The 13,166-nt window shown below is 39.4% G+C and overlaps 1 protein-coding gene across 2 annotated transcripts in view; it reads right to left on the reverse strand.

Moving 5' to 3' along the window:
- The window catches only part of ercc2 (excision repair cross-complementation group 2), a 136,717-nt gene that overhangs the window by 23,261 nt on the left and 100,290 nt on the right, over positions 1 to 13,166 (reverse strand). For both annotated transcript variants that reach the window (XM_042063393.1, XM_042063394.1), the window contains exons 16-17: positions 1,041 to 1,104; positions 842 to 963 (exon numbers count right to left, since the gene is read on the reverse strand). In XM_042063393.1, the coding sequence (XP_041919327.1) occupies positions 842 to 963; positions 1,041 to 1,104 (186 nt within the window). The remainder of the gene's footprint in view (positions 1 to 841; positions 964 to 1,040; positions 1,105 to 13,166) is intronic.

Consider the following 13,166-nt stretch of genomic DNA (forward strand, 5'->3'; position numbering starts at 1 on the left):
AATTAAAGTATATAATATAAAAACACAACTAAGCAATAATGACTTGACCCGAGTTTGCGTGTTAGCCTGTGTGTGCACTCATAATGATTCTCTACAACAACTTTTTACTGCATTGCCATGAACAAAGTAAAGGCAAAAAGGTGTTTCTTTGTCGAACAAATTGGGATGCAATGTGAGCCTTGAATTGGATGCCATGCCGGGATTTGCTAGGATCTCAAAACCGTATTATGAACATGCTTTGCCAGAGAAACACATGATAGCGATCATGGGTCCGTGAGTAATTCAAACGAGAGTAATAGGTGTGTAGCGTTGGTCTGTGTACATGACGTTATTATTTTGCAGTCACTTCGTCTGTTTTTATAGGCCAGAAGGATCGATATACATGGTACCAATGGATAGCCCTGTGTCTCCTCTTTCATCTGATATGCTTGCCATATCTATGCGATCACGGGTTCACGAGTAATTCAAACGGGAGTAATGGGTGCGCAGGTGAACGCAGAGAAGTATAGACTGTAAATATGATGCAATTTGATTCAATTTCATGATTTTTTTTAATTTTCATACTTGATCGTACAGACAACTTCCACTTCTGCTTTGTCACGCAATAAAGGTTTCATCTCACTGCGATGGACAGTTCCGGAGCAATGTAACAGAGAAGAAAGAAATGAATAAACTCTATAAAAATAAAGGTCCAAAATTAGATCTGATAGGGTAGCATTTTAAATGGGTGATTTTTTTTTTTCACAAACTCCCGACCTATCCATGACCCACTAGATAAGAAACACTGACTTACAGTATCTACGTATTAAACCTAGCAACATAGTGATCTGCACAGACATACCTGTTCATACCACGAGGCCACAATGTTCTCCATGTACACATAACTGGTGAAAAATGCAACTATTCCATCTGGAACAATGGCAGACATCTCAAGTAGCAGGTTGCCATAGTTGCGAATGACAGCTATGAGAGGTTAACAAACCAGATTAGTACACTGTCAACTACATCTGATAGTGAAGTAAGAATGCTTTTAAACTTACCAAAATCTTCTCGTGTCTCATACTTGGAACTCATAGCCACCTGGTCATTGCCCCGTCCAACAATCTAAGGACACATAGCATCTGTGTTTATAGAGCACTTTATAAAACCATGTTACACAGTATTTTACAAAGGCAGCAAAATAGATCTCAAAAGCAACAGGTGTCAAAAGAAAATCAAAACGATTCGTTTTACAAAAACATTTTTAAAAATATAATAAAACATTATGTATATACAAACACTAAAATCATGATCAATGTTTAACATACAGTGGGTCCCAGTTAAGTTTGGACGGGTTCCTTCATGAATCAAGCACCCCATTTTCTCAGCAGAAATGGCACAAACTGCAGTTGACACAAACAACCACAAGGTGTCACTTGGGAGTTCTGCCACTACTATTTTTGATGCGACTTGACTTAGATAGATAGATAGATACTTTATTGATCCCCAGGGGAAATTCAAGACTTAACTGCTTCCATGACGCAGTGAGCCATTACCAAATATATATGATAATACAATAGCATGAGTTTATATATCTTATACCCTATTTGTCACGGTTACTTATAGATGTGATAGTGTAACGTTAAGCGCACGAGACTTTCAGCGGGGGCACAGGAACTTAAATTGATCACGGTAGTTTAAGCTTACACTTAAACAGACAAAACATTCTAATATGAAAATGTAGATGCAATTGTTGTAAAATGGTGCAGCTCCTTTAAGAAAGCCCCTGTGCGCAGGGATGAAAGAGATAAAGCGAGAGGGGATGTGTGTTAGAACTTAGATGCGTGTGGAAAAAGTAGACGTGCTGTTGAGACTGGAGCGAGTCATATTCAAAATAATGCAAAAAATAAATCCGCAGATAAAACCAATTATCTTCATTCATTGCAACCGCAGCATGCCTGCTTGCCGACGTTCAAACGAAAAAGATATCAAAGCACTTTTTGCGTTTGAATGTAGCACAAATTTATTTTTAAACAGCTGGACAAATGATTTAGCTAATTGATTATAGCCTGCACACCAGCAATTGTTGAACATTTACCTCTACAAGCATGTTGCATGCTGTAGGCCTACTGTAGAAATTTCACTTAAATTGCAACCGCAACATGCCTGCTTGCCGACGTTCAAACGACAACGAAAAAGATATCAAAGCAACAAGAGGGTTGAGTCTGAATGACACGGAGTTCAGACTCATATTGCTCCTCATAACCATCTATAAAAAAAGTGTTTTTTCTTTCCTTTTTGAGCACGTCCGAATCCCAGGACATAACGCACTGGACCTTATAATAGGCTCGAGATATAATTTCAAAGGGGGCAGATAGGGGCCTACTGCACTTAAAACTTAAAAAGATTGAATGAAGCTTCCCGAAATTTGAAATTGCGATCAGTGACTGGCATCGGGTGAAGCTTTTTGAAGTTGAACAGGCTATTAAAAACTATTTGCACAACTCAATGTCACAGGAGAGACTGGGCTCTCCCTTCTATGAATTGAAAAAGACGTTATGCTACCTGCAAACTGGCCTATGATTTCATTGCTGAGTTTGCGACAAAGCAAGACAATGTTTTTTCAGAGTAAGGATATGGCGAGTCAGTGTCATTTATTTGTCCAATGTTAGCCTACAGACCAGTTTCCATAGTGCACATCTTATCAACAGTCGTGTGTGTTTCTGCTCATTGACAAATACCGTTCAGCACAATGATTCACGCCCAATTAATTTCCCCTGTTAAAGTGTTCGCCTTTGTTACACTATTTGGTTTCGTGATGTAGCCTATGATGAACACCATATGGCCAAATATGTGACTCAGCTAATGTTATAGGCTATACAATTTCCCCTCTTAAAGACAAGCTGGTGTAGCTTATTAGACTAGTCTACTTAAATGCACCGACGGTAGCCTTGGCTATGTGTAAAGTAAGGTATCGCATGATTTCATGGACGTAAGTTCATGCATCTGTCAAGTTTGCACAGGGCCTCGAACCATCTGTCAAGTTCGCGACCCCTTGCGACGGCCCTGTAGCTCCTCCTAAGAGAGCGAGGGAAAAGTTAAAATACGCGATAAACCCGGGAAAAGTTGACAGGTTTGTTTCGGTCCCAGTGATTATTTGTGAAATTGTGCAAACGACAGCCTTTTCAAGGCATTTCAAGGAAGGTGTCGTATGCAAGCTCCCAAATTGACCCAGTAGCCTACAGAAGGCATCAATAAATTGTTGGGACTGGGGAGGGTCATGCGTTTTTTCTCAATCACTTTGGAGGGTCATAGAAAAATTTCTTGCTGGCGAGGGAGGGTCACGTCTTTTTTTTGACTAACGCTCCCAAAACTCCTCCGGTAGCCCCTTAAATAAATAACGAACAGTCCCTAATTGATTATAGCCTGTAGGCCTACACCAGCAATTGTTGAACATTTACCTGTACAGGACATTGACAGTAGCCCAGCCTAACAAGCAGATGTTGCAAAAGACATCAAAAGACGCAATTAATCAGAAATAAATAATGTAATCTGCATTGCTTTATTTAACAAACTGCAAGCAACAAGAGGGTTGAGTTCGCTGTGAGGCCAAACCCAAGAGCAGAGCCTATCTGTTAAGGCACTCGATAGGCTATATGGTAACGAGCTGTGTGCGCCTGGAAAGACAATAGAAGATGCTTTCTGAATAGCACAGCGAAGACGGCTCTGGTCATCCCATACCCTCCCCCCACTTCCTGTAGCCTACCATTATGACTTGTTGCCGTTTTGGGACATTAAGCTTTTTCACGTTAAGCCCCCCTCCCCCACCCCCTTCTTTCACAAGCAGTGGGGGAGCGCGGGGCACAAAGTAACACAGGACAGATATTTTAGAGAGAAGGAGAGACGCCAGTGCAGCTCAGATGTCTTCTTAATTTTCTTTATTCTTTAGTAAAAGGTGCAGAACATTATTAAACTTTGACTAATGTTTCGATGTGTCGATGTTTTTGACTAACGAACATCGAAATGTTAGTCAAAGTTTAATAATGTTCTGCACCTTTTACTAAAGAATAAAGAAAATTAAGAAGACATCTGAGCTGCACCGGCGTCTCTTCTTCTCTCTAACACTTTTTGGCTTTGGCTAAATATTTCTAAAATCATTTGAGTTTCACTAGTCACATGTTTTAACAAGGAACACTTGTTATTGAACTAATAACAGACGTGTGTCGAAAATTGACTTTATTTTCCATACGGAGAAATAACATATGCAGAGTCTAACCAAGGTCAATCTTGCCAAAAAAGCCCTCAAACCTGAAAACACATGAGGCAAAAGTGCAAAACATCACAAAACTAACTAAACTAACACGCGCATATTTTTGTATTGCAATCATTGTAGCCTACAGTTGTAACAGCGCGTAACAGTCGTTTTACTCCCCGTATGCGTTCATTATAAAGAATGTTTAACGTGTCCCAAAAACAGCTATCAACTAATCACCAAACGTCTTATAAACAAGTATTGCCAGGAGCAACACCTTGCAAAAAATTATAACAATAGGCCTAGGCCTTTATATGGCTCTCACCCAGCTGCGTGAATCACCTTGATGGTGAATGAAGTGTAAATTCTTAACTGGGACCCACTGTATTCAACAAATTTCATACTGTAGCCTACACTGCATTTCTTACAGAAAGTGGTATGCTGCATGCCAGTTTATGTATGCAGCATCTGCTGTCTCGTACCTCAACACTTGAGCTGCTGTCAGTTTAATTTCCGAAAACACAAAGTAGCTAGCCTGGGTGAACCCAGGACCTGCACAGCAAATTCAAATGTTCTATCAGATTCACACAGATTACAAAGTAGCCTATTGTGTATCAACAACACACAATAACTAGATGTACCGCAAAGGAGTACAAAATATGACCGCCGCTCAGTCCTGCACATTCTCTCTGCAAAAATAAATCACGCTTGTCAATTTGCCTCCATCTCCTACTCCATCCCCTACTCTTGCAACTTTTGTGTAAGTGTGCTTCGCTGTGTGTGTGTGTGTGTTTTCGCTTGTGAGTGTGTGTGAGGATAATGGGGTGTGTGTGTATGTCTGCTTGCCTGCATGGGTGTGTGTGTTTTATGTGTCTGTGCATATGTGTGTGTTTATGTGTGTGTGTGTGTGTGTGCATGCGTGCGTGTATGTATTTGTGTCAAGTCAAGTCAGTTTTATTTTTAATGCACATTTAACATGCACAGAGTGCAACCCAAAGCGCTCCACAAACAAGACACATAACAAAAAGACAAAAGATGCCGGACGGAGCAGCATAGTCGCCAGCGTACCCATGACACCAAGACATACAAGACAGACAACAAAACAAATAAACGAATAAAAAGTGGGCAATTCCATGCAAAGGTCATCCTTACCATGGAAAAAAAAAGTTGTGCACACACAAATATAACTATTGTTAAAATGTTCATTTAGGTCTATATTTTATTGTTTGTAACTGATCTGATTGAATTTCATGGAGAATTACACTCTTTTTACATCATAAATGTGGTGTGCAACCATACAGAAACAACAGTTTTCACATGGCAATATTATACATATTTAAAAAGGGGATAAATGGACTCAAGGTTCCAACAAATTGTTATCATTTGACAAATTTCAGATTGACAAGGGAATGGTAGAGCAATGTGTATGCTCAGTTTGCCTTAAGAGCACAGCTCCTCACATTTGTAAGGGTTTTGTTTTTAACCCTTAGAACCCGATTGACGCAAAGTGCGTCAAAAAACACACCCTTTCTTCTCCGTTACATTGCTCCGGAACCGTTCATCGCAGCGAGATGAAACCTTTATTGCGTGACAGAGCAGAAGTGGGGCTTTCCGACGAGACTACACACTTGTCTGTACGATCAAGTATGAAAATAAAACAAAATCATGAAATTAAATCAAATTGCATCATATTAACAGTCTATACTTCTCTGCATTCACCTGTGCACCCATTACTCTTGTTTGAATTACTCGCAAACCCGTGATGGCATAGATATGGCAAGCATATCAAATGAAAGAGGAGACACAGGGCTATCCATTGGTACCATGAATATCAATCCTTCTGGCTTATAAAAACAGACGATATGACTGCAAAATAATGTCATGTACACAAGCCAATGCTGCACACCAATTACTCTCATTTGAATTACTCACGGACCTGTGATTGGATAGATATGCCACACGTCAGATGAGAGAGGAGACACAGAGTTATCATTTGATACCAAGTACATCCTTCTGGGTTATAAAACAGACGAAGTGACAGCAAAATAATAACTTCATATAGCTGGACTTACCCCACGTTTTTGTCTGTGTTTGTGACAAAGCATGTTTATAATCCAACGCTATCGTGTGTTTCTCTATGGCAAAGCATGTTCATAATCCGGTTTTGAGATCCTAGCAAATTCCTGCATGGCATCCAATTCAAGGCTCACATTGCATCCCAATTTGTTCAACAAAGAAAAACCTTTTTGCCTTTACCTTCTTCATGGCAATGCAGTAATAAGTTGAGAATCATTATGAGTGCCTACACCATAGCCACACGCAGGCTAACACGCAAACTCGGGTCAAGTCAGGTCAGATCAGTTCGTGTCACAAATATGGAGCGCAGAAAGGTAATTTTTTCATCACTAAATAAAAAATGGCATTTATTTCCGTAAATCACACAGCACATATTTCTGTAAATTGCTCAGCCCCAGAGTATACCTCCAACATGACAATTATATTGCCTGATTCAGGACAGTCTGCCCTACACAAACATGAAATGCACGTAGAGCTATGAGCTTGCTGTGGTGAGATACATGTCAAAATATAAGAATTTTTATAATACACTTTTTGTATTTTAATTCTTAAAAAATCAAAATAAAATCAATGCTATTACTAATACATGAAATTAAGGCAGATCTGAATAGCCTAGACTCTGCTGAAAAAAACAATATATAATATGTGTGTGTGGCACTGACCAGAATAAATCCTTATGAATAAAGGTAGTGAAAATGCCCTAAAAACAGCTTAGGGTTCTAAGGGTTAAGTCAGCAAGTTCTATGGCCATGTCACATCCATAACGTTTTATAGGAAAAGTTTATGCTACACATACAGTGTTGATGCAGCAATGTCCAAAGTGTCTGTGCAAAGCTGATTTATATCAATGTAAAGTATGATTAACAAATTGTGCCCCTTTCTTACTTTTAAAACCTTTAATCAGGGCTTAAAATTCATTTTTCAAAATAGGGGGGAATTCCCCCCTTAGGTTATTCATGTAGGGGGGATTTACACAATTTGGGGGGGTCAATTCTGATACCAAGTCAAGTATTTGCGATTTTGATACTTTTTCGATACTTTTTTTAAAAAGTGTTTGATTTTGGTGCCCCCACCACCCTGATCAGTAATATATACTGTAGTGGGATCATTCACAACAGTGGACATCCTAGATTCTGCTTGACTCTCTCCACACACACACAAACACACACTGAAAATGATGGCTTATGTGATATGTTTCTATTTCATATATTTTTAAATTCATATAGAGTGTATTTAGTTAATAATGTATTTTTTATGTATAGCATTTTACTAGTAATTACTAGTAGCTAAACATATTTAGTAATATGAATGCTTCATTTTGACGTTTAACCTATAACACTTAGGCATATCTTTAATGTGGTGTGACAGTTTTAGGCTAGTCGCTAGTGAATAAAAGTTGTGCATAGTGCATAAGGATATGTGGATGCAAATCATTATGTTAACGTGAAAAAGCTTAATGTAGCTTATGTCCCAAAACACCAACAAGTCGTTTTACTCCCCGTATGCGCTCATTATAAAGAACGTTTAACTTGTCCCAAAAACAGCTATCAATTAATCACCAAACGTCTTATAAACAAGTCTTGACAGGAGCAACACCTCGCAAAAAAAATTATAACATTAGGCCAAGGCCTAATAATGGTTGGAATGGAAAGATGCAAGTTATGTTTTAAAAACAAATGATCCCGTTACCCCGCAGAAGTTTCAAAGTAGCCTACACCCAGCCTAAGCCTATTCAGAACACCTCATCGAATGTCTGTAGTAGGCTTCAACTTCGATTCAATAAAAACAATTTCTAAAGGAAATACATCACATCATTACTCCTGTCTGGATTCGAACTCAGGACTGCCTGAAAGTTGCAGACCTGTTCTGGAAATACGTGCATTAACCCACTCGACCGTCAGGCATCGCTATCTGCTTCGAGTAGGCCTATTGAGTAGGACTGTAGCCTACACTGGTTACTGTGGCACAGCCTTGAGTGACCGAATTTGTTTTCCTTTGGTCATATGAATGCTGTCATTTTGTTAACATTACTGTTAAGGAGATGCTGTAGGCAAAGGCTACATTTCAACCTTGTTACTGTAGTAAAAAAACTATAAAAAACTAAAAAAACAGAACTATTCACGAGGTTTCTGGGCAGCATATTTATGTTCTGTTAGCAAACGAACTTCTCATGACTGCCGACAAAGTAGCCTACTGCCAGCTGAGGAATAGGGTTGGGTATCGTTTCAATTTGAACGATTCTGATTCCAATTCCGATTTCTCATTTCGAATCCGGTTCCTAACGATTCTCGATTCTGATTTTTTTTAAAGGCAGGGTCAAAAAAAGTTTAGGATATTTTAAATGAGCTAGCTAACCAACGGTCTTTCTCAGGGTATCTGCACATTTTCCAAGTGCAAATTTAAAGACTTTTTAAGATCTTTTCAAGACATCTAAATGAAAATTAAGACTATACCACGACAAAAAGATATACATGACTGTTTATGCAATAGTTTTTTTTTTCCTACTAATTTTAACCCCCACCCCATTTTGGATGTCTACAGAAGTTACCAAATATATTTTGGCGAAATTTTAGGGTCTGGGCTGCTTGCTTTTGAAGCTGGCTGTAGGCTACATATTTGGTTTTGCTTACTGCTGAGACTGACTGTTCTTCACCTGTGTCTGTAGTAGCCTAGGGCTACTTGCCAAAGACATGTGCACTGGACTGGATTCCCGTCAATATTTTTTTTCAAAGTTAGACTAAGCTATTTACATATTTTAATAAGCCTACTTTATGTAATTTACTATGTGCATCTATTGTCCAATATGCAGCAAAGCAAATTAAAGTTAATCCACTACTTTACATTTTGCATACCAGTTGTCTCTAAACCAACCAAAGCTTGACTGAAACATTGTAAAACCATTGACTTGTTTTAAATGAATTAAGAGACAGGTCCTCCTCGCATGATCCTGCTGAAAACTGCTGGTTTCATCTCAAGCACGCACATATTATGAACGCACATATTTTTTTTTTTTATGTAGCAGTCTCCGACATTCAAAAAATATGCAGTTATATTTCACAACTTTTGCGAAGTAGGCCTAGCCTACTGGGAAACGCTGGCAAGCAAACTGCTGGTAGATATTACAGGTAGGCTATTATAACTTAGATAGATATTTTCTTCCCTAGGCTAGGCCAGCAACACATGCTGGAAAGATGCAAACAGATCAACTTAACATATAGAGTATTTCCTCCTGATTGCGAAGCACTGCACATAATTTGACCAGCGGTCTTCGCGTCCATAGTTTGTGAAACGATGCTGCGTCCGAGCAAAGACTTTAGATGCCAAGCGCAACTCCAAAAAGGAGAACAAATGAGCGTCTGGCTTGAGGCTGCGCCAAAATCCATATGTCCGGCCTAAATTCGAACATATGGCCAACCTATCGCTAACTGGTTTATAACTCTTTCTCCCGCTCATTCTACCATAGGCTCCCTCATTCCACGTAGGCTACCTGTGTATCTCTCAGGCCTCAGCTACACCACGAAAACGTCAGGCATATTATTTTGTACATAGGCCTACTGTATTATTACCGTTTTCACACCTTTAACCAAACCCGTGAAAAACATCTTCACTCTGCAACCACTACACTTCCTCCCGTAGCCTAATAGCCTAGTCACTTATACAACTTATACTTATTGCGTTTTAAATACACAAAACTGGATGGAGACATCACTCACTTTCTTGCACTCACTGGCAGGCCCATACGCACATTTAATACCTCTCTTTCGAAAATTCAGTTGTATTGAAGACTTTTTAAGGATCCGCGGGAACCCTGCTTTCTGAATGAAATAGTCTGACATTCTCCATGAATTTTAATTCTATGAACTATGCGCTTCTTCGTTGGTGTTCAGCCGTTTCTTCTTCCGGTCGGCGGACTGGGAATCGAAACTAGGAATCGAAATTTAAACTTTTGAACGATTCCGGGAAAATCGCAAAGATAGTCCCAGTTCCAACCAATACTCGATATTCGATACCCAAGCCTACTGAGGAAGCTCTCATTTTAAAACATTACTGAGAGACAGGTACTGTACAATCAAGAAATCTTGCCACTGAATCCAAAACTATGTTTGACATATATGTACAAAGCTTATAGGCTACAGTGGACTAGCATGTTGCAGGGGCTGCAAAAAACACAGAGAAACAACACACTGAAAACTCGGCCAATCACAGCCCTTGCTGTCGAACAGAGCGGTTCGACCGTGGAACGCCACAGCAGACTTATGCTGCCCCCAAGCGGCTGCAGTTGTACTTACATTTCACCCAGCTGCGTGAATCACGTTGTTCGTGAATGAAGTGTCCATTCTTAACTACTACCCACTGTATAAGTATAAGTATAAGTATATATACTCTTTTGATCCCATGAGGGAAATTTGGTCTCTGCATTTATCCCAATCCGTGAATTAGTGAAACACACTCAGCACACAGTGAACACAGTGAGGTGAAGCACACACTAATCCCGGCACAGTGAGCTGCCTGCAACAACAGCAGCACTTGGGGAGCAGTGAGGGGTTAGGTGCCTTGCTCAAGGGCACTTCAGCCGTGCCTACTGGTCGGGGTTCGATCCGGCAACCCTCCGGTTACAAGTCTGAAATAATGAGCTGTAAAGTAACTCAGACTTTCAAAAAAATTATTTAAAGGCACACTATGCAAGATTTTCACCTTTACAAACTTGTAATAGGCAAATCGTTCATCTAGCAATCTAGCATAGCTATACAGCATAGACATAGCGAGTCCCTACCGAGAAAACCAGCCATGCAACTTCCAAGAGCGGCGCCCCGCCAAATCTCGTGAGAATAGATAGTCAGTAGATATAGCTCTTTGGAGATAGTTTCTTCCAGTTGTTAATCCTTCACCTCCACAACAAAAGCATTAGCATTTTGTACCGGGGGGGTAAGTCGCGAGAAGTTTGCTATTTACAATAGCAGAGTAACATAAACACATTGTGAATACTCTAGTGCAGTGGTCCCCAAACTACGGCCCACGGGCCGGATACGGCCCGCCACCTCATTTTGGGTGGCCCCCCAAGACATGTCCGTAGTATATAGCATCCGGCCCGCACGGGAGTACAACATCGTCAAACTAAAACCTCCACAATTTCCCCCATTTATTCTCTATGGCGAGTCAAACAGTACACATGTAATACTCTTTTTGTCCACCGGTGGTTGTTTTGGCGCTGTTTTGCGTTTGCCATCGAAAACGGAATGAAATGTAGGCTACCTGCAAACAATGTGAGAGGCCTATGCTGACTGCATCAGTGCTTAAAGTATTTTAAAAGTTTATCAATTAATTGTTAATAACTAACTAACTTCTATTCAAGTCATATTTCTGTGACTTTCTGGGATAATTATTTCTATTTTTTATTTCACTCGTTCAAATGTTCATACAAAGAGTTCACAAAGTTCTCATTAGGTGACTGAAAGTTAGAATGGTGGTCATTTCAGACCACTTCAGCACTTCATAAAATTCTCATAGTTTGAGAACTTTAAATTATTTGTAGGATATTCACAACTTGAGCTGTGTATGCAAAGACACAGAATTCAGAGTTCACACATTTTTAATAAAATATACTTTTGGGACTCCCTGCTAATACTTTTGGGAATGCAAACGTTTTTTTATTAGTATTATTTAATTTTACACTGATATGGCATGATGACAATATAAACACAGCTAACAATGGTATTAAACTGCAATAGCCTATGATTAAATGTAATAGAATATTCAACTAAGGTAGACTGCTGTTGTTCACAGCACTAAGCTATTTATGGTTACTGATATAGAACTACTCCGAGTCTCTGGCCCTCTCTTGGAGCCAGGCATAGTGAGCTGGCCCTCGGAAGAAAAAGTTTGGGGACCACTGCTCTAGAGGGAACGTAAACCTGCATAGTATACCTTTAAATGATATCAACTAATTATTGTTATCGCAAAATCACAAACTATAGAGATATTATTTTTTGTCCATATCGCCCACCCCTACTATCTATCTACGGCAGGGGTCTCAAACTCAAATGAGCTGGGGGCCAATTCTGCCAACGTCATCTGATTGGAGGGCCGGCTATTTCTGAAAATGCAATTTTCTTTTTTTCAAATACCACACAAAACTGCAAACAGAAAGTGCAAGTGTTTTTATCTAGTTTTAGACACCTGTGCTAGCAACCTTAGCTTATAAATAAAATAATGATAAAATAAATATTAATACAAATTATAAAATAAATGAAAAACATAAAAACAGGTATGTGTGTGTGTTTCACACCAAATAAAAATATTTCCTCTCATAACTTTTTTAAACCTGGCAAACTAGGCATCAGGGTTAAGAAAGCCATTGCCAACACCATTGGATTTTTATATCAAAATGTCAAAAGGCCATGGCTTGAAAGTGGCCAGAGATAAAGTCCTACTGTAAATGTAAAAATCTTTGAGTAAAACAAAAGTTTATGAACGGGGTAAATTTACCCATCTAATTTGTCACTGGATGGCAAGCACCTCAAATTATGCACCTTTCAGTAAATACTGGATGAACATATTTAAGCAGGTTTACTTTCCTTTTTTCATATTACCCACATAACAAATTAACAGGAAAACACCTAAGATGTATACCAACACCTAAGATGTTGTGGTTTAGTAATAGATTACTACAATATAGGCCTACAATAAAGTATTCTGGTCAAACAGTTCCTATCGCGGGTAATCTGCAGTACCCAGAAGTTCGCATCATATTGTGGGTGACTTTGTAGTTCTTTAGAGCCCTGTTTCTACTAGCCCTGCTGTCTGTACCACATCCATTACGGACACTATCATCACGATTACCACTGCAACCTCCAAGCTA

The sequence above is a fragment of the Alosa sapidissima genome, chromosome 15 (genome assembly GCF_018492685.1).
Source record: "Alosa sapidissima isolate fAloSap1 chromosome 15, fAloSap1.pri, whole genome shotgun sequence".
NCBI lineage: Eukaryota > Metazoa > Chordata > Actinopteri > Clupeiformes > Clupeidae > Alosa > Alosa sapidissima.